Source organism: Bombina bombina, chromosome 5 (assembly GCF_027579735.1).
Source record: "Bombina bombina isolate aBomBom1 chromosome 5, aBomBom1.pri, whole genome shotgun sequence".
NCBI classification, from domain to species: Eukaryota; Metazoa; Chordata; class Amphibia; order Anura; family Bombinatoridae; genus Bombina; species Bombina bombina.
The window spans coordinates 985,437,269-985,460,781 of record NC_069503.1 but is presented as its reverse complement, the minus strand read 5'-3'; the positions used below and the strand labels follow the sequence as shown (position 1 = coordinate 985,460,781).

General features: G+C 39.4%; 1 protein-coding gene across 1 annotated transcript in view; it reads right to left on the bottom strand.

The window, feature by feature from the left end:
• TMEM67 (transmembrane protein 67) overlaps positions 1–23,513 on the bottom strand; it is a 297,637-nt gene that overhangs the window by 108,157 nt on the left and 165,967 nt on the right. The window contains 1 exon segment of the mRNA XM_053715910.1: positions 18,321–18,417. Coding sequence (XP_053571885.1) covers positions 18,321–18,417 — 97 coding nt within the window.

The window sequence follows — 23,513 nt, the reverse complement described above, 5'->3', positions numbered from 1 at the left end:
GGATCATCTGTAAATGCTGCTCTCCTGCAGGGGCTGGCTTCTTCTTTGTGAAGAAAAAGGGTGGCGAGTTAAGACCATGCATCGATTATAGGGGTCTTAATCGTCTTACCATTAAGAACTATTCCGCTCATTAAGGAACGCTTTGACCGCCTCAAGGGAGCTACGGTCTTTACTAAACTTGATTTGAGAGGAGCGTACAATCTCGATAGGATTAAGGAGGGCCACGAATGGAAAACAGCATTTAACACCAGGAGCGGGCATTATGAGTATCTTGTAATGCCCTTTGGCCTATGTAATGCTCCTGCTGTTTTTCAGGAATTTATTAATGATGTCCTACGAGATATGTTGCAACAGTGTGTTGTGGTGTACTTAGATGACATCCTCATACACTCACCCACACTTGAGGCTCATCGTTCTGATGTTACACGGGTTCTTCAGAGACTACGAGAGAACGGCCTGTTTTGTAAACTCGAGAAATGTGAGTTCCATAAGACTCAAGTAACCTTCCTAGGTTATGTTATCTCTGTTGCAGGGTTCTCCATGGATCCTGACAAGTTATCTGCAGTGGCCTTGCCCAGTTGGTCTTCGGTCTATTCAATGTTTTTTGGGGTTCGTCAATTACTATAGAAAGTTTATTAAAAACTTTTCTTCCTTGGTCAAACCTATCACAGACATGACCTGTAAAGAGAATGATCCACTCCATTGGTCATCTCCTGCCATTAAGGCCTTTGATAGTCTTAAGACTGCCTTTGCTGCCGCTCCAGTTCTGGCTCATCCTAACTCTGTCCTGCCTTTCGTTCTTGAGGTTGATGCGTCTGAGACTGGAGTAAGTGCCCTCTTGTCTCAACGTCCTACGCCTGACGGTTCCTTGCATCCATGTGGTTTCTTCTCTAAGAAATTGTCTTCAGCGGAGTGCAATTATGAAATTGGCGACAGGGAATTACTGGCCATAATTTTGGCACTCAAGGAATGGAGGCATCTTCTCGAGGGTAGTAGCATGCCACTGCTCATTCTTACTGACCACAAGAATTTAACTTATCTATCTGAAGCAAAACGTTTGTCGCCCCGACAGACCAGATGGGCGCTATTTTTGTCTCGGTTTAATTATGTGGTCTCCTACCTGCCTGGTAGTAAGAATGTTAGGGCTGATGCCCTCTCTCGACAATTTTCGCCTCTGTCTAAGGAAGAGTCTGTACCTACTCCTGTTATACCTACTGACCATATTTTGGCTACCATACGTATTAATTTGACTTCTCCCTTGGGGGAGGAGATCCTGGCTGCACAAACCAATGCACCTCCTGAGAAACCTAGTGGTAAGTGTTTTGTTCCTGAGAATATTCGAACTAAACTTTTGCACACTTACCACTATCCTAAAGCCACAGGTCACCCAGGCTAGAACCAAATGATTTGGTCTGTCACTAGACAATTCTGGTGGCCTGGTCTTCGTTCTGATGTTGCTGCGTATGTTGCCTCCTGCTCAGTTTGTGCAAAGAATAAGACTCGTCGATGTCTTCCTGTGGGTCTTCTTCAACCTATTGCTAATGGTGAGCGTCCTTGGACACATCTTTCCATGGACTTCATTGTCGAGCTCCCTGTTTCCAATGGCAATACTGTTGCTTATGGTGGTTGACCGCTTTTCTAAAATGTCACATTGCATTCCCTTGATGAAGCTGATTACTGCTCAGGAGCTTGCTTCAATTTTTTCCCGGGAGGTCTTCCGTTTACACGGGTTACCCAAGGAGATGGTGTCGGACCGGGGTAGCCAGTTTGTCTCCAGATTTTGGCGTTCCTTTTGTGCTGAAATGGGGATCCAGCTTTCCATCTCCTCTGCATATCACCCTCAATTCAATGGGGCTGCGGAACGGTCTAATCAAGCTCTGGAACAGTTCCTCCGTTGCTATGTCTCAGATCACCACAATAATTGGTCTGAACTGTTACCTTGGGCAGAGTTTGCTTGTAATTAATAGTGCTATTAATGCTTCCTCCAAGTTATCCCCGTTCTTAGCGAATTATGGATTTCAACCATCCTTGTTGCCCGATTCATTCATGTCTCAGGGTATTCCGGCTTTGGAAGAGCATCTCCGGCAACTCCGTTCCACGTGGGTGCAGATTCAAGATTGCCTTCATCGTTCTATGCAGCGCCAAAAGTTTCAGGCTGATCGTAGGCGTCTGCCCGCGCCTTCCTACCAGGTTGGTGAGAGAGTTTGGCTGTCCTCCCGCAACTTGAACCTTCGTGTGCCTTCCAATAAATTGGCTCCCCGTTATGTTGGTCCTTTTCGAATACTCTGACGTGTTAATCCTGTGGCCTACGCTCTTGACCTTCCACCTGCTATGCACATCTCCAATGTTTTTCATGTCTCCCTCTTGAAACCATTGGCAGCTAAATCCATTAGCTGCCGCTTGCAAGAAATATTATCTAAGCGGTCAATTAGCTTGACACTCCACGTGTTTGAATCTTATAATCAGGCACCTTGCACTGTTTCATACATACATGCAGTGGTTTTCAAATAATGTTATTGTATTAAGAGGACAAGTCTATGTAATCTTAATAATGCTTAGCCGAATCTATTTATTTTTCTGTAGCCAATTAGATACTAACTACAATTTGAGTGGGTGTGTTCCCTTTATTCAACTCTTGTGAGTGCATCCGTTAAAAATCCCAGAATTAACTTCACAATATATAGGGCAACATTATTTGCCGTATGTGTGTGTAAGATTAGAAATCTAAACTAATCTGTTGTGAACGAATGAGGAACTGTTTATAATCTGATGCTACTCTGCACAAGTGCATATAAAATCATATTATTGTAAGTGGATGAGAGGTTACATTAATATACTCACAATACATTGTGCGTGAATCTGAAGTACATAACCTGCTACAATTTAGCCAATCCAATACAGGATTGAAAACTTTATGTTATAAAGTAACATTGATTGCAACAATGTATAAATATCAAGCAAACATTTATAAACATTCTCAATAAAAGATCCATTAGTCTATGCACTGGGAGAAGGATTTGGGCCCAGGAAAGTAATAAGTGACCAACAGAATCTGTAGTCCAATGTGAATAAATTCACACAAATATTATCAAATAAATGTTAAGAAAATAATTCTGAATGGTGATAATAACCTAATCCTGTATATCAAAAGTTACAATATTCCTTTGATGTTATATGAATGAAATAAAGGATATAATCTTTTCACAACCCACTCAATATTCACATAATGAAAATATCATATAGCTAGAAATTGCAAAACAACAAAACTAATAGAGCAAAACGGCTAACTTGATAATAAACTTGTCAAAGATATAACTTCATTTAGAGTTATACTATATCAATATTGGGCCTGAGTAACACTCGTTTACATCAGTTAATAGATGGTAACAATTAAGTTGAAGGAAATCAACAAAAAAACAAATTTATGCTTACCTGATAAATTTCTTTCTCTTGTGGTGTATCCAGTCCACGGGTTCATCCATTACTTGTGGGATATTCTCCTTCCCAACAGGAAGTTGCAAGAGGACACCAACAGCAGAGCTGTCTATATAGCTCCTCCCCTAACTGCCACTCCCAGTCATTCGACCGAAGACAAGGAGAAACTATAGGGTGCAGTGGTGACTGTAGTTTAAAAATAAAAAACACCTGCCTTAAAGTGACAGGGTGGGCCGTGGACTGGATACACCACAAGAGAAAGAAATTTATCAGGTAAGCATACATTTTGTTTTCTCTTGTAAGGTGTATCCAGTCCACGGGTTCATCCATTACTTGTGGGATACCAATACCAAAGCTTTAGGACACGGATGAAGGGAGGGACAAGGCAGGAACTTTAACGGAAGGCACCACTGCCTGCAAGACCTTTCTCCCAAAAATAGCCTCCGAGGAAGCAAAAGTATCAAATTTGTAGAATTTAGAAAAAGTATGAAGCAAAGACCAAGTCGCCGCCTTAAAAATCTGTTCAACAGAGGCCTCATTTTTAAAAGCCCAAGTGGAAGCTACCGCTCTAGTGGAATAAGCTGTAATTCTTTCAGGAGGCTGCTGGCCAGCAGCCTCATAAGCTAAATGGATTATGCTTCTCAGCCAAAAGGAAAGAGAAGATGCCGAAGCCTTTAGGCCTCTCCTCTCTTCAGAGTAGACAAAAAACAATGCAGATGTTTGACGAAAATCCTTAGTAGCTTGTAAATAAAACTTTAAAGCACGAACCAGGTCGTCAAGATTGTGTAATAGACGTTCCTTCTTTGAAGAAGGATTAGGACACAGTGACGGAAACAACAATCTCCTGATTGATATTCTTATTAGATACCACCTTAGGAAGAAACACAGGTTTGGTACGCAAAACTACCATATCTGCATGGAAGATCAGATAAGGGGAATCACACTGTAAGGCAGATAACTCTGAAACTCTTCAAGCCGAAGAGATAGCTACCAAAAACAGAACTTTCCAAGATAAAAGCTTGATATCTATGGAATGCAGAGGTTCAAACGGAACCCCTTGAAGAACTTTAAGAACTAAATTTAAACTCCATGGTGTAGCAACAGGTTTAAACACAGGCTTAATTCTAACTAAAGCCTGACAAAACGCCTGAACGTCTGGAACATCTGCCAGACGTTTGTGCAGAAGAATAGACAGAGCAGAAATCTGTCCCTTTAATGAACTAGCTGACAATCCCTTCTCCAATCCTTCTTGGAGAAAGGATAATATCCTAGGAATCCTGACTTTACTCCATGAGTAACCCTTGGATTCCCACCAATGAAGATATTTACACCATATCTTATGATAGATTTTCCTGGTGACAGGCTTTCGAGCCTGAATTAAGGCATCAATGACCGACTCGGAGAAACCACGTTTTGATAAAATCAAGCGTTCAATCTCCAAGCAATCAGCCGCAGAGAAATTAGATTTGGATGTTTGAATGGACCTTGGAGTAGAAGGTCCTGCCTCAGCAGCAGAGTCCATGGTGGAAGGTATGACATGTCCACCAGATCTGCATACCAAGTCCTACGTGGCCACGCAGGTGCTATCAAAATCACCGAAGCTCTCTCCTACTTGATCTTGGCAATCAGACGAGGGAGGAGAGGAAATGGTGGGAACACATAAGCCAGGCTGAAGGACCAGGGCACTGCTAGAGCATCTATCAGCGCTGCCTGGGGATCCCTTGACCTGGACCCGTAACAAGGAAGCTTGGCGTTCTGACGAGACGCCATCAGATCCAGTTCTGGTTTGCACCATAGTTGAATCAGCTGGGCAAATACCTCTGGATGGAGCTCCCACTCCCCCGCATGAAAAGTCTGCCGACTTAGAAAATCCGCCTCCCAGTTCTCTACTCCTGGGATATGGATAGCTGAGAGATGGCAAGAGTGAATCTCTGCCCATAGAATTATCTTTGAAACCTCCAACATTGCCAGTGGGCTTCTTGTTCCCCCCTGATGGTTGATATAGGCTACAATCGTGATATTGTCAGACTGAAATCTGATGAACCTGACCGCAGCTAGTTGAGGCCAAGCCTGAAGAGCATTTAATATCGCTCTCAGTTCCAGAATGTTTATCGGAAGGAGGGCTTCCTGCTGAGTCCACGAACCCTGAGCCTTCAGGGAGTTCCAGACTGCGCCCCAGCCCAGAAGGCTGGCATCTGTCGTCACTATAGTCCAATCTGGCCTGCGGAAACTCATTCCCCTGGACAGATGGACCCGAGATAACCACCAGAGAAGAGAATCCCTGGTCTCTTGATCCAGATTTAGCAGAGGGGACAAATCTGTGTAGTCCCCATTCCACTGATTGAGCATGCAAAGTTGCAGTGGTCTGAGATGTAGGCGGGCAAACGGAACTATGTCCATTGCCGCTATCATTAGGCCGATTACTTCCATACACTGAGCCACTGACAGCCGAGAAGTGGAATGAAGAGCACGGCAGGAAGTTAGAAGCTTTGATAACCTGACCTCAGTCAGAAAAAATTTAATTTCTACTGAATCTATCAGTATTCCTAGGAAGGAAACTCTTGTGAGAGGGGAGAGAGAACTCTTTTCTTCGTTCACCTTCCACCCGTGAGACCTCAGAAAGGCCAGAACAATGTCTGTATGGGACTTGGTGATTTCAAAAGTCGACGCCTGTATCAGAATGTCGTCTAGGTAAGGAGCCACCACTATGCCCCGTGGCCTTAGAACCGCCAGTAGGGACACTAGAGCCTTCATAAAGATTCTTGGTGCCGTGGCTAACCCGAAAGGAAGAGCCACCAACTGGTAATGCCTGTCTAAGAAGGCGAACCTGAGGAACTGATGATTTCTGTGAATCCGAATGTGGAGATAAGCATCCTTTAAGTCCACAGTAGTCATATATTGGCCCTCCTGGATCATAGGGAGGATGGTTCGGATAGTCTCCATCTTGAAGGATGGGACCCTGAGAAATTTGTTTAGGATCTTGAGATCCAAGATTGGTCTGAAAGTTCCCTCTTTTTTGGGAACTATAAACAGATTTGAATAGAAGCCCTGCCCCTGTTCCTCCCTTGGAACTGGGTAGATCACTCCCATAACCAGTAGGTCTTGAACACAACGTAAGAATGCCTCTCTCTTTCTCTGGTTTACAGATAATTGTGAGAGATGAAATCTCCCCTTTGGAGATGAAGCTTTGAAGTCTAGAAGATATCCCTGGGAAACAATCTCTAATGCCCAGGGATCCTGGACGTCTCTTGTCCAAGCCTGGGTGAAGAGAGAAAGTCTGCCCCCTACTAGATCCGGTCCCGGATCGGGGGCTACTCCTTCATGCTGTCTTAGAGGCGGCAGCAGGTTTTTTGGCCTGCTTCCCCTTGTTCCAAGCCTGGTTCGGTCTCCAGACTGGTTTGGACTGGGCGAAATTTCCCTCTTGTTTTGCATTAGAGGAAGCTGAAGCTGCGCCACTTTTGAAGTTTCGAAATGAACGAAAAATATTCTGTTTGGTCCTTAATTTATTGGACCTATCCTGAGGAAGGGCGTGACCTTTTCCTCCAGTAATATCAGAAATTATCTCCTTCAGGCCCGGCCCGAAAAGTGTCTGTCCTTTGAAGGGGATGTTAAGAAGCTTAGACTTTGAAGTAACGTCTGCTGACCAGGACTTAAGCCATAGCGCCCTGCGCGCCAGAATGGCAAAACCTGAATTCTTAGCCGTTAGTTTGGTTAGATGAAAAATGGCGTCAGAAATAAAGGAATTAGCTAACATGATAGCTTTAATCCTGTCTAAAATATCATCCAACGGGGTCTCCACCTGTAGAGCCTCCTCAAGAGACCCGAACCAAAAAGCCGCTGCAGCAGTAACTGGGGCAATGCATGCAAGAGGCTGGAGAATAAAACCTTGATGGATAAAAATTTTCTTAAGGAGACCCTCCAATTTTTTATCCATAGGATCTAAGAAAGCACAACTGTCCTCGACGGGGATAGTTGTACGCTTAGCTAGGGAACAAACAGCACCCTCCACCTTAGGGACTGTCTGTCACGAGTCCCGTATAGCGACATCTATGGGAAACATCTTTTTAAAAGCAGGAGGGGGAGAGAACGGAACACCTGGTCTATCCCATTCCTTAATAATAATTTCCGAAAACCTCTTAGGGACTGGAAAGACATCAGTGTAAACAGGCACTGCAAAGTATTTGTCCATTTTACACAATTTCTCTGGAACTAAAATGGGGTCACAGTCATCCAGAGTCGCTAAAATCTCCCTAAGCAATAAGCGGAGGTGTTCAAGCTTAAATTTAAAGGCTGTCATTTCACAATCGGACTGAAGTAACGTCTTCCCTGAATCTGAAATCTCACCCTCAGATAGCAACTCCCTTGCCACGGCTTCGGAGCATTGTGAGGTTATATCGGACATAGCTACTAAAGCGTCAGAAAGCTCTGTATTTGTTCTAGCCCCAGAGCTGTCTCGCTTTCCCTGTAACCCTGGCAGTTTGGACAATACCTCTGTGAGGGTATTAGTCATAACTGCCGCCATGTCTTGTAAGGTAAACGCATTGGACGCGCTAGATGTACTTGGCGTCACTTGAGCGGGAGTTATAGGTTCTGACACGTGGGGAGAGCTAGATGGCATAATATCCCTTTTGTCAGTCTGAGAAACCTCTGGTGATAAATCTTTAAATGCCATAATATGGTCTTTATAATTTATAGAAATTTCAGTACATTTGGTACACATTCTAAGAGGGGGTTCCACAATGGCTTCTAAATATATTGAACAAGGAGTTTCCTCTATGTCAGACATGTTTAACAGACTAGTAATGAGACCAGCAAGCTTGGAAAACACTTTAATAAATGTGAAACAGCAATTAAACAAAAACTGTACTGTGCCTTTAAGAGAAAAAAAACTATCACATAAACTGCAAAACAGTGTTAAAAAGTAGTAAACTCTTTGAAATTTTTACAGTGTGTATAAGGGACTAAAGCAGCATTGCACCCACTTGCAAATGGATGATTAACCCTTTAAGCCCCAAACTGGATTTGAAAAACGTTAAAAAACGTAAATAAACAGTTAAACACCTTGCCACATCTCTGCTGTGGCTCCTACCTGCCCTCAAATACGATTTAGGGAAGAAATAAGCACTCTAAAGTGGTCCTCAGATGGTAGAGGACTCCTTTAGGGAAGCTGGATGTCTCAGTCTGAATAAGAACTGCGCATCTAGAGCGCGAAAATAGGCCCCTCCCACCATGCACTCGATGTCAGAGGGCCTTAAGAAAATACTACTAGGAGTATCTGACTAGCCATGTGGAAACTAGGCCCCAAAAAACGATTTATCACCCTCAGAGAAAAAAACGTTCTTTCTATATAACATGTAAACGTTTTGTCACTAAGAAATATGAGTATTAACATGAATATTACCCTTTTTGTAAGCATGATCCCAGTCGTTGTTAAATCACTGCATCAGGCTTACCTCAATTATACAAGGCTCTGTCAGCATTTTCTAGATCTTATCATCTCTCTAGAAATAAATATACTGAACATACCTCAAGGCAGGTAATCTGCAAACCGTTCCCCCAACTGAAGTCTTTCCCATACTCTTCAGATATGTGTGAGAAAAGCAATGGACCTTAGTTACAAACCGCTAAGATCATCAACCTCCAGGCAGATTCTTCTTCCAATTTCTGCCTGTGAGTAAAACAGTACGACGCCCGTACCGTTTAAAAATAACAAACTCTTGATTGAAGGTAAAAACTACACAAAGTCACCACATATCTCTTGAAACTTCCTATCTTGTCGAGAGTTGCAAGAGAATGACTGGCAGTGGCAGTTAGGGGAGGAGCTATATAGACAGCTCTGCTGTTGTTGTCCTCTTGCAACTTCCTGTTGGGAAGGAGAATATCCCACAAGTAATGGATGAACCTGTGGACTGGATACACCTTACAAGAGAAATACAGAGTGTTTATATCAATATACCAAACTGATAGAATCTATTGTTCAACAAAGGACAACTACACTTTTCAATATTGTTAATAACAGAAACCAAATATTTCTACTCTTTAGAAACTACCAGAGTAGACAATTACTAGATGATAACAACACAACTTATGGTTATTAATAACAAACAGTGTTCACATCTAGACGTAATATTGAGAAATTCAAGTTAAATCAACAATATATGATTAATATCAACAAACAGAACACCTAACTGACAAAATCCATTGTTTAATAAAGGATACTCAGATTATCCACTATTCAAAACTTATAATTCTAGAACATGTTTATTATACAAGGACAATTTAAGCAGGTAACCACGGAACCTATGTAATCTCACAACCTCAATCTGATTATAAATATCTCAAGTATTGTCAATTGTTTATTTATAACATATCTGAAATCAACATTGAATTAATGGTTATTTGTACATATCTACTAACAAAAACAACTCACTTTTGGAGATAACAATTTACATAGCTATCACATTGATTTTCCTCAATACACTGTAATGTACTCTGTAATATAGATCACAATCTTTACACAGGTGTGATCTAATCCCTATAACGATCACATAAGCCTGATACTTGAACAATCAGATACTGACTCACCTATTATTGTTTGAGTTTTTAAATTAAACTTCTTTTTCCGCATATTTCAAGCAATGTTTGAATAATAAATGTTAAGTTTTAAGACTAGTATGAATTAAGATACATTAGAGATCTGTGAACTTTAGAGTTAAACAATCAGTCTTACTAAATAGTTAAGAACAGTTAACTATATCCACACAGCTCTAGAGTGCTAAAGGTGTACTCTTTCCAGTGGTTATCTCTTTAACCACTACCTATCTGTCTAAGTTTACAAATAGTACACAGCACCACCTACTCTAATACCTAATATACAGTGATCTAGTAAATATTACTGACCACCAGATATAGAGTGATTTAGAGCTTTCTTTGAACCTATACAAGTAGTGCCATTGGTTTTCTCTCTTTTTTCTTTTCTATAATTTTAGAGTCTGCAAGACGATTCACTACAGATGTTTCTTCGTCCAAATTCATCCATCCAGCCAGATTTCTTCAATAAGATTAGGGCTGTGCAATTATTGCACAGCCCTAATTAAGATTACTTTCTATATTCTTGGAAAGAGTTCTTGTAACACCTTTTGCATACTCAAGCAAGTCATGAACAACTTCTTTGTCCTTTGATACATGAAATCCTGTGAAAACATTGTCAACATTTTCATCAGGTGAAGTATCAAACATCAAGGCAGGACACAGCGTTGGCCAGCCTTTCCTTAGTGTTGATGCTTCCACCTTGTGCCACCCACTAGCAATGAACCAAAGAACATTCTTCATGTTAAATTCTTTAATAAATGTCTGTACCAATTTGGATTCACAACATCAAACATACGCTTTAAGAAAAGTGAGCGATACTTAGCCTTTAGAGAGCGCAGTATTCCTTAGTCTTGTGGTTGGATAAGTGATGTACAGTTTGGTGGTAAATACACTGTATATACATTTCTCTTACAAAGGAGATCTGCTTTGGGGTGAGCTGAACAGTTGTCCAGAATAAAAATAATTTTGCAATCTTCTACTACAGATGTGCAAGGTGCTCTGGCTTCTATGCACAAAAAAAACTTTTAAAACCATTCTATGGTAATATCGGTTATGAACCAGCCATTTTTGTTTGAAAGGTATATTACTGAGTACATTTTAAAACCTTTGAAAGCCCTGGGGCATTTACATTTTCCTATCACCAGCAGTTTACATCTGTGCGTATCTGCTGTGTTTGAGCACGCTAAAATGCTAAAATGTTTGAATCCTGTTGGCTCTTCTTCATCTTCTGTTTACCTAGGTGTGCATCGCCAATATTATGCAGTTTCATCTGCATTATACACTTGCTCAGGATTGAGGTGCTTGTCAGCTACAAGCATTGCAAATTCATCAACATACTCTGCAGCTCCTTCATGGTTTGCAGACTGCTTTTCTCCACACACTTTATGCATGGAAATTCTATGATGCTTCTTGAATCTTTAAAGCCATCATTCACTATAATCACACTCATATTCCAATTTTATTTATTTATGGAACATGTGAGCCTGGTCCATTATCATTCTACCAGACAAGTCTCCTCCCTCACTCAAACGTATAAAGTACCATTCCATCATCACTCGATTAGGGTCAGCACTCTTGGTATCCTTCATAGTTTTTCAAATGCTCATTTGCTTCTTTGCATAGAATTTTACCATTTTGCCCCCTTGCTTCTTTATGTCATAAACAGTTGATGAACAAATACCATAGATGTCACACAACTTACTCACTGAAACACCACGGTCCATTTTTTTAACAATTCCACTTTCTCTTGGATCTATATGGACTGGTGTTTACGTTTACCATCATTTCTCATAGAAGCTATAGCTGAAGTGTAAATGTAGGCACTGTATCACCACCGATCACAACCAACAATAAGTGAAGTGCAAGTACGTCAGAACACACGGTATCAAAGCGTGCTATTGAATTTCCCTCTCATAATTTTTTAGTTGTGTCTGTATTAAAGGAGGTGCCGAATCATCAGTTGACAGAAAAAAACATAATTTATGTAAGAACTTACCTGATAAATTAATTTCTTTCATATTGGCAAGAGTCCATGAGCTAGTGATGTATGGGATATACAATCCTACCAGGAGGGGCAAAGTTTCCCAAACCTCAAAATGCCTATAAATACACCCCTCACCACACCCACAATTCAGTTTAATGAATAGCCAAGTAGTGGGGTGATAAAGAAAGGAGTAAAAAGCATCAACAAAAGGAATTTGGAAATAATTGTGCTTTATACAAAAAAATCAAAACCACCATAAAATGGCTGGGCCTCATGGACTCTTGCCAATATGAAAGAAATTAATTTATCAGGTAAGTTCTTACATAAATTATGTTTTCTTTCATGTAATTGGCAAGAGTCCATGAGCTAGTGACGTATGGGATAGCAATACCCAAGATGTGGTACTCCACGCAAGAGTCACTAGAGAGGGAGGGAAAAAAATAAAAACAGCCATATTTTGCTGAAAAAAATTAATCCACAACCCAAAACATAAGTTTATCCTCATAAATGAAAGAAAAACTTAAAACATAAGCAGAGGAATCAAACTGAAACAGCTGCCTGAAGAACTTTTCTACCAAAAACTGCTTCTTAGTAAATGTATGCAAAGAAGACCAAGTTGCTGCTTTGCAAATCTGATCAACTGAAGCTTCATTCTTAAAAAGCCTACGAAGTGGAGACTGATCTAGTAGAATGAGCTGTAATTCTCTGAGGCGGAATTCACAAGAAAGAGAAGATAATTCAGAAACTCTTCTAGCAGAAGAGATGGCCAAAAGGAACAACACTTTCCAAGAAAGTAAGTTTAACATCCAAAGAATGCATAGGCTCAAAAGGAGGAGCCTGTAAAGCCTTCAAAACCAAATTAAGACTCCAAGGAGGAGAGATTGATTTAATGACAGGCTTGATATGAACCAAAGCCTGTACAAAACAGTGAATATCAGGAAGCTTAGCAATCTTTCTGTGAATTAAAACAGAAAGAGCAGAGAGTTGTCCCTTCAAGGAACTTGCAGACAAACCCATATCCAAACCATCCTGAAGAAACTGTAAAATTCTAGGAATTCTGAAAGAATACCAAGAGAATTTATGAGAAGAACACCATGAAATATAAGTCTTCCAAAATCGATAATAAATCTTTCTAGAAACAGATTTACAAGCCTGTAACATAGTATTAACCACTGAGTCAGAGAAACCACTATGACTAAGCACTAGACGTTCAATTCCCATACCTTAAAATTTAATGATTTGAGATCCTGATGGGGAAAAAACGGACCTTGAGACAGAAGGTCCGGCCTTAATGGAAGTGGCCAAGGTTGGCTACTTGACATCTGAACAAGATCCGCATACCAAAACCTGTGAGGCCATGCTGGAGCCACCAGCAACACAAACGATTGCTCCATGATGATTTTGGAGATCACTCTTGGAAGAAGAGGCGGGAAAATATAAGCAGGTTGATAACACCAAGGAAGTGTCAACGCATCCACTGCTTCCACATGAGGATCCCTGGACCTGGACAGGTACCTGGGAAGTTTATCGTTTAGATGAGAAGCCATCAGATCTATTTGTGGAAGACCCCACATCTGAACAACCTGAGAAAACACATCTGGATGGAGGGTCCACTCCCCCAGATGTAAAGCTTGACGGCTGAGATAATCTGCTTCCCAATTGTCTATACCTGGCATATGAACCGCAGAAATTAGACAGGGGCTGGATTCCACCCAAGCAAGTATCCAAGATACTTATTTCATAGCTTGGGGACTGAGTCCCACCCTGATGATTGACATATGCCACAGTTGTGATATTGTCTGTCTGAAAACAAATGAACGGTTCTTTCTTCAACAGAGGCCAAATCTGAAGAGCCCAAAATATTGATTGGTAATCTCGCCTCTTGAGATTTCCAAACCCCTTGTGCTGTCAGAGATCCCCAAACAGCTCCCCAACCTGAAAGACTTGCATCTGTTGTGATCACAGTCCAGGTTGGAGGAACAAAAGAGGCCTCTAGAACTATACAATGGTGATCTAACCACCAAATCAGAGATAGTCGAACATTGGGATTTAAGGATATTAATTGTGATATCCTTGTATAATCCCTGCACCATTGGTTCAGCATACAAAGCTGGAGAGGTCTCATGTGAAAACGAGCAAAGGGGATCGTGTCTGATGCTGCAGACATGAGACCTAAAACTTCCATGCACATAGCTACTGAAGGGAATGACTGAGACTGAAGTTTCCAACAGGCTGAAACCAATTTTAAACGTCTCTTGTCTGTTAGAGACAGAGTCATGGACACTAAATCTATGTGGAAACCTAAAAAGGTGACCCTTGTCTAAGGAATCAAAGAACTTTTTGGTAAATTGATCCTCCAACCATGTTTTCGAAGAAACAACACTAGTTGATTTGCGTGAGATTCTGCAGAATGTAAAGACTGAGCTAGTACCAAAATATAGTCCAAATAAGGAAACACCGCAATGCCCCGCTCTCTGATTACAGAGAGTAGGGCACCGAGAATCCTTCAAAAAAAAAAATTCTTGGAGCTGTCGCTAGGCCAAAAAGAAGAGCGACAAATTGGTAATGCTTGTCTAGAAAAGAGAATCTCAGAAACTGATAGTGGTCTGGATGAATCGGAATATGAAGATACGCATCCTGTAAGTCTATTGTGTACATATAATGAATGCCCTTGCTGAACAAAAGGCAGAATAGTCCGTATAGTCACCATCTTGAAAGTTAGTACTTTTACATAACTATTCAAAATTTTTAGATCCAGAACTAGTCTGAATGAATTTTCTTTCTTTGGGGAAATGAATAGATTTGAAAAAAAAAACCCAGACCATGTTCCTGAAATGGAACTGGTATGATTACCCCTGAAAGCTCCAGGTCTGAAACACACTTCAGGAAAGCCTGAGCCTTTACCGGATTTGCTGGTATGCGTGAGAAAAAAAATCTTCTAACAGGAGGTCTTACTCTGAACCTATTCGATACTCAGAATCCATTGATTTTGGACAGAATTTGTCCAACCATCCTTGAAAAACCTTAATCTGCCCCCTACCAACTGAGCTGGAATGAGGGCCACACCTTCATGTGGACCTGGGGGCTGGCTTTGGTTTCTTAAAATGCTTGGATTTAACTGAAGGTTTCCAATTGGAAACAGATTCCTTGGGGGAAGGATTAGGTTTCTGTTCCTTAATTTGTTGAAAGGAACGAAAGCGGTTAGAAGCTTTAGATTTACCCTTAGGTCTTTTATCCTGAGGCAAAAAAACTCCCTTCCCCCCAGTAACAGTTGAAATAATCGAATCCAACTGAGAACCAGATAACTTATTACCTTGGAAAGAAAGAGATAGCAATCTAGACTTAGAAGTCATATCAGCATTCCAAGATTTAAGCCACAAAGCTCTTCTAGCTAAAGACATAGATTTAACATCAATTTTGATGATATCAAAAATGGCATCACAAATAAAATGATTAGCATGCTGAAGCAAGCAAACAATGCTAGACAAAACAGAATCCAATTCTTGTTAAGCTAAATGTTCCAACCAAAAAGTTGATGCAGCTTCAACATCAGTCAAAGAAATTGCAGGCCTGAGAAGATGACCAGAATATAGATAGTCTTTTCTTAGATTCAAGTTTCCTATCTAAAGGATATTTAAAAGAAGTACTATCTTCCTTAGGAATAGTAGTACGTTTAGCAAGAGTAGAGCTAGCCCCATCAACTTTGGGGATCTTTTCCCAAAACTCCAATATAACTGCTGGCAAAGGATACAATTTTTTAAACCTTGAAGAAGGAATAAAAGATGTACCAGGCCTATTCTATTCCTTAGAAATCATATCAGAAATAGCATCAGGAACTGGAAAAACGTCTGGAGTACCCACAGGAGGTTTATAAACAGAATTTAAACGTTTACTAGTTTTAATATCAAGAGGACTAGTTTCCTCAATGTAATCAACACTTATTTTAACAAAGAACAACTGTACTCTATTTTAAATAAATAAGTAGATTTGTCAGTGTCAATATCTGAGGAAGGATCTTCTGTATCAGATAGATCCTTATCAGAGGAGGATAATTCAGTATGTTGTCGGTCATTTGAAATTTCATCAAAATTTATGAGAATTTTTAAAAGACCTTTTACGTTTATTAGAAGGCGGGATGGCAGACAGAGCTTTCTGAATAGAATCAGCAATAAAATCTTTTAAATTCACAGGTATATCTTGTGCATTAGATGTTGAAGGAACAACAACAGGCAAAGCACTATTACTAATAGATACATTCTCTGCATGTAAAAGCTTATCATGACAACTATTACAAACCACAGCTGGAGTAATAATCTCCACAAGTTTACAACAAATGCACTTAGCTTTGGTAGAACTGTTATATGGCAGCAGGATTCCATCAGTGATTTCTGAGACAGGATCAGATTGAGACATCTTGCAAATGTAAGAGAAAAAACAACATATAAAGCAAATTTATCAATTTCCTTGTATGGCAGTTTCAGGAATGGGGAAAAAATGCAAACAGCATAGCCCTCTGATAGAGAAAAAAGGCAAGAGGCATATAGGAATGGCGTTTTAAATAATGAAATATTTGGCGCCAAGTATGATGCACAACACAAACAGAAAAAAAAAAATTTGGCGCTAACAACATCCCGAAATGACACACTCGCATCACTGAAGACGCAACCTTGTGAAAGGAAAATGACAAATTTGCGTCATCGAACGTAACTTCGTGCCAAAAATGACACAATATAGTTTAGCATTTTGCACCCTCGCGAGCCTAATTCTGCCCTCGAATTTAAAATGACAGTCAATTGAAAAAAGACTATACCCCAGCTAAGAAATAAATTTTATCCTAAAAAATGCATTTCCCAGATATGAAACTGACAGTCTGCAAAAGGAAATAAACTGAAACCTGAATCAGGGCAAATATAATTACAATACATATATTTAGAACTTTATAAAAATACATAAAGTGCCAAACCATAGCTGAGAGTGTCTTAAAGGGACAGTCTACACCAGAATTTTTATTGATTTAAAAGATAGATAATCCCTTTATTACCCATTTCCCAGTTTTGCATAACCAACAAAGTTATAATAATATACTTTTAACCTCTGTGATTATCTTGTATCTAAGCCTCTGCAAACTGCCCCTTTTTTCAGTTGTTTTGAAAGACTTGCAGTCTAGCCAATCAGTGCCTGCTCCCAGATAACTTCACGTGCACGAGCACAGTGATATCTATATGAAATATGTGAACAAACACCCTCTAGTGGTGAAAAACTGTTAAAATGCAATCTGAAAGAGGTGGGCTTCAAGGTCTAAGAAATTAGCATATGAATCTCCTAGGTTAAGCTTTCAACTAAGAATACCAAGAGAACAAAGCAAAATTGGTGATAAAAGTAAATTGGAAAATTGTTTAAAATTACATGCTCTATCTGAATCATGAAAGTTTATTTTGGCCTAGACTGTCCCTTTAAGTAATGAAAACATACTTACCAAAAGACACCCATCCACATATAGCAGATAACCATTTCAGTACTGGTTTGGCTATCAGTAGAGGTAATGGAATATGAGAGTATATCGTCAATCTGAAAAGGGAAATAAGAGATGAATCTCTACAACCGATAACAGAGAACCTATGAAATAGATCTCCCGTGAGGAAAACCATTGCATTCAATAGGTAATACTCCCTTCTCATCCCTCTGACATTCACCATACTCTGAGAGGAATCGGGCTTCAAAATGCTGAGAAGCACATATCAACGTAGAAATCTTAGCACAAACTTACTTTACCACCTCCACAGGAGGCAAAGTTTTTAAAACTGAATTGTGGGTGTGGTGATGGGTGTATTTATAGGAATTTTGAGGTTTGGGAAACTTTGCCTCTCCTGGTAGGATTGTATATCCCATACGTCACTAGCTCATGGACTTTTGCCAATTACATGAAAGAAAAATCAGTAGTGTACCTGCAATTATTTCTAGCAATACTTTAGAGCTTTCTATGTAAGTAGGACTTTTCCACTAACACCTCTGCAAAGCAACTTTCAGAAAAATGTATGCTTAGCTATAAGGGTGTTATAAGAAAAGAACAATGATTGCACTGACCTTAGGAACAAGGATTATCTAAGCAAGCATGTATATTAAAAATAGGAACTGCCAAAGACAGATGGTATAAAGACAGGTCACTTGTTTCTTATAAAATAATGTTCCAGGTGCACAAAAGCTCTAGTCTCTGTCAACTTCTACAAAGAAATAATGTCAAATCAAGAGGAAAGGAGACAGAGGGTATATGTGCAAATTGATTGTATGTTTCTGGGGGGTTTTCCCTCACCTTCAGATTTTATAGTTCGGCCTTTTGGTCTCTCCCAGTCAATGAAGAATATATCTACTGAAATCTGTAAGATGAGTATTTGCAGCAGCTGAATACCCTGAAATCAACAAATCTCATTAAAAACAAATACAAAACAAATAATTGTTAATTATAACCTTAATAGATATGTATTTTAGTGAAAGTTTGCAATGGTACAATACTGAGCTCATTCAAATTTTATAACATAAGTGGATTCGTTTATGTGACATAGAAGTGAAACCATAATTGTGCAACCTAAGGCTTTTCATCTGGCTTATAAATACGCCTCACCTCTCCTCATTTGCAACACACAGTGTTTCTCATCTCCACATCTAATCCATTGCTCTATTGAGGATGTAAATGACTGCAATGTAGCTTCTCATATTAAAGGTTGCCTGCGCTAAACTAATACAGGGAGTGCAGAATTATTAGGCAAGTTGTATTTTTGAGGATTAGTTTTATTATTGAACAACAACTATGTTCTCAATGAACCCAAAAAACTCATTAATATCAAAGCTGAATAGTTTTGGAAGTAGTTTTTAGTTTGTTTTTAGTTATAGCTATTTTAGGGGGATATCTGTGTGTGCAGGTGACTATTACTGTGCATAATTATTAGGCAACTTAACAAAAAACAAATATATACCCATTTCAATTATTTATTTTTACCAGTGAAACCAATATAACATCTCAACATTCACAAATATACATTTCTGACATTCAAAAACAAAACAAAAACAAATCAGTGACCAATATAGCCACCTTTCTTTGCAAGGACACTCAAAAGCCTGCCATCCATGGATTCTGTCAGTGTTTTGATCTGTTCACCATCAACATTGCGTGCAGCAGCAACCACAGCCTCCCAGATACTGTTCAGAGAGGTGTATTGTTTTCCCTCCTTGTAAATCTCACATTTGATGATGGACCACAGGTTCTCAATGGGGTTCAGATCAGGTGAACAAGGAGGCCATGTCATTAGATTTTCTTCTTTTATACCCTTTCTTGCCAGCCACGCTGTGGAGTACTTGGACGCGTGTGATGGAGCATTGTCCTGCATGAAAATCATGTTTTTCTTGAAGGATGCAGACTTCTTCCTATACCACTGCTTGAAATAGGTGTCTTCCAGAAACTGGCAGTAGGACTGGGAGTTGAGCTTGACTCCATCCTCAACCCGAAAAGGCCCCACAAGCTCATCTTTGATGATACCAGCCCAAACCAGTACTCCACCTCCACCTTGCTGGCGTCTGAGTCGGACTGGAGCTCTCTGCCCTTTACCAATCCAGCCACGGGCCCATCCATCTGGCCCATCAAGACTCACTCTCATTTCATCAGTCCATAAAACCTTAGAAAAATCAGTCTTGAGATATTTCTTGGCCCAGTCTTGACATTTCAGCTTGTGTGTCTTGTTCAGTGGTGGTCGTCTTTCAGCCTTTCTTACCTTGGCCATGTCTCTGAGTTTTGCACACCTTGTGCTTTTGGGCACTCCAGTGATGTTGCAGCTCTGAAATATGGCCAAACTGGTGGCAAGTGGCACCTTGGCAGCTGCACGCTTGACTTTTCTCAGTTCATGGGCAGTTATTTTGCGCCTTGGTTTTTCCACACGCTTCTTGCGACCCTGTTGACTATTTTGAATGAAACGCTTGATTGTTCGATGATCACGCTTCAGAAGCTTTGCAATTTTAAGAGTGCTGGATCCCTTTGCAAGATATCTCACTATTTTTTACTTTTCTGAGCCTGTCAAGTCCTTCTTTTGACCCATTTGGCAAAGGAAAGGAAGTTGCCTAATAATTATGCACCCCTTCTCATTACAGAGATGCACATCACCTAATATGCTTAATTGGTAGTAGGCTTTCGAGCCTATACAGCTTGGAGTGAGACAACATGCATAAAGAGGATGATGTGGTCAAAATACTCATTTGCCTAATAATTCTGCACTCCCTGTATATTCTTAAATATAAAAAAAATGGTTAAACTCAATCACTAGTTAAATGCGACTAAAGTAAAAGTGACTTTTTTTTTTTAAACTGTCCCTTGTCTATGGCTGTGTATGTCTACAAGCTCGGATTGACTGTATGAGCAATGAACTCACATACAGCAAAAGACAATCGTGGAGGCTACTGAAGTGTACACTGTATGCTGCATACAACCAGTCTGTATGCTAACTTGAGGACATAGACAGCACCCTTAAAAAGAGGGGAGACTATGAAAACAGTTTTCACAGAATGCTCATTAAAGTAACATAAAACAACATGAAAGGGCACAATTCAAACATGTTAAAATATGTTTGTGCTTAAGAAGTTAAAGCTATTTTGTCCGTTAAACTATAAGAAAGTAGATGTCTGTACACAGCTGGGCTGTGAGATAGACGTTTCTGGTAAGAAACATTTCAGAAAGCAAATAGTATCAGCACTACTTGCTTATTGCACTAGGTTTGGTTTCCTTGTATGAAAACAAAAAAAATGACACCTCAGTAACAAAAAAAGGATAAAAGTCCACTTTTAGATGCTATAAAGAATGAAATTACTACAATTTTCTTCTGAACTAAAGGCAATGAATAGTGTAAATATTATATCCACTTCATTCATCACATATCCAGTTCTGCCTGGACCCAACTAGTGAAAATCTACTTACTAATACCATAGTTATTATATAGGCTGCAGAGCAGTTTAGTATTGCATTGTTCCTAGCATTTAACAAGGTTTAACCCAATATAGTTAAAGTCAGGTCCAGAGCAGCGATGTAGTTAAAAAGATTTGGTGAGCCAATGACAGGTGTGCATTAAAATCAATCACAGCTAGATTCCAGTACTTACCTATATATGAATTTTAATAAAGGATACAGTGAGAACAAATTAATATTGAGTATGGAAGTAAAATGAAAAATATTTGACTTTCATGTCCTTTTAAGATAATTAGACAAATGTGTAATGATTTTTACAATAACCATTTAAGCACAGTCCATATTTATAACAACAGTGTGTCTTATACTACTCAAAAAGGTTAACTTTTTTATAACTGTCTAGAAGTGAATTTGTATGGAAGATAAATTGGGTTACAAGTCAAAACAGAAAACAGTAAATTCATCATTGCTATTTTGCAATAAATAAAACATTTGTTTAAAGGGACACTGAACCCAAATTCTTTCTTTCGTGATTCAGATAGAGCATGCAATTTTAAGCAACTTTCTAATTTACTCCTATTATCAATTTTTCTTTGTTCTCTTGCAATCTTGACTACTTTTTCATTAATTTTTGTAGGAAAAATTAGGCTCCCGAGGTTGCAAAATGCTGATATTTATTGCGTCATTCTTGGAGCGAGAATTTTTTTGGTGCGAAGGTACGTTTGGTGACGCAAATTCGTCATTTACGGCGTTGTAGTTGATGCCAGGTTTCTTTGCACAAGTAAAATATCAAATATAAAAAATGGTAATAGCGTGCGCCTGGGGCAAAAAGTCAAATTCAAATTCCAAAAATGGCAGATACTGCACTCAAAATGATTAATTAATCCTTAGCCGGTGTTGAATAGTGCAGTTACCAGCAAAATAATACTAATAATAGTTAAAGTGTGCTACTGAGTGAAGTAATCAATGTGAAAAGTGTAGATTTTAAAAGGTGTGTAAAATCACCCTAGATATAAATCTAATATTGGGATGTTGAAAGAATATATATGTGTGAGAACCTTTGTATAAGGCGGCCCAAAAAACGGTTACTGAATCAGCACCAATAATCAAGCGGCTAAAGTAATACAAACAATAACATATATAAAATATAAACTCTAAAAAATATATATATATAGAAAGAAGCTTATCGTGATATGAGTCCCAGAGAGTGGTGATATAAATTGATAGCTGGAATCGTCAGTGTTTCTGAAACAAAATGCTGGGAATTTTTATCATCTCAGTGGAAGTGTTCAAAAGAAACTGTTCAAAGTGCAATCGGCAGCTGGTCTTGACGGTGTCTGATCGGGACCCAATATCTAGAAATGATGCAAAAAAAGACAGCGCCTCATTGTGCAAGTAGGTTTCGTATACGAGAATCACAGTGCAAGTGAAGACAAATAGAGATATACTCACAAGAGTATTGGCACCCTTATTGAAAGTGGTGCGAATAGGCAGGCTGGCGTTTTGTAGCAGTCAGTACGCTGTGCCGGATGACATCCGAAATCCTGAGCGGACGGCTGTGGGCTCTCCTTTATAGATCGAGTCCAAATCCTCTGTGGCTGTGCTGTGGGAAGAGACAGCGTGCAGCTGCTCTCTGTGTGTAATCAACACTGCAAGCTGGTAATGAGCAAACAGTCCTCGGCAGAGCTACACTCGATATAAAACTCTGCTAATAATGGAAAAAGCTTGGCAAGCAACGATAAAAAAGCCAAATATGCAAGGCTTAGTATAAAAAAGTAAAAACACTTTATTTGTGGTGAGCTTTTACGCGTTTCTCGGCCACAAGCTCCTGGCCGTTTCATCAGAACAGGTGTATAACACAAATAGTACAAAAGCACATTTAAAAAGCCTGCCAAGACAATTGATTGGTCAACATCAGACCAATCACAGACAAGATAATCAGAGAAAACAATTGTACAAACGATGATAGTACAAGCAACATACAGAATACAATCTGTATCTAAAATCTGTGTAATCGTCACAAATTGTATTTGGCCCTAAGTTACAATGTATTTATCCTGAGAAACAGATTTTGAAAACACCTTGAAAGAACACACAGTACTTAGTAAAAATAAAATGTAGAATGAATCCTATCTTCTATTATGCTAGTAAAACCAAGTTGTGTCCTTGTGTACTTTCCATTGAGTGTGTGCTATAAACAAATCTATGTACGCCTCAACAAAGAGGCATATATATATATATACATGCCTCGAAGAGAGGCTATTTTAGTCTATCTCATAAAATGTTGATCGATATGGAGGGGGAAATTTTTTCTTTCTAAAATGCATCAGGGGAACAGATATGCATTAGCTCATTGAACCGTATTTGATATTTAGGTACCTAAAATATATGTGATGTTATGAAATATGTTCTAAGTGCAATATGTTGCAGTGCTATATGTGTATGTATATGAAATTGTATATTGTATATTGTAACCTTGAGTAGAAATCATGAATTTGGATTTTGGAAGTGTAAGTGGTTTGCATTGTAATGTAACTAGGTATGAGATTCACTTTCATA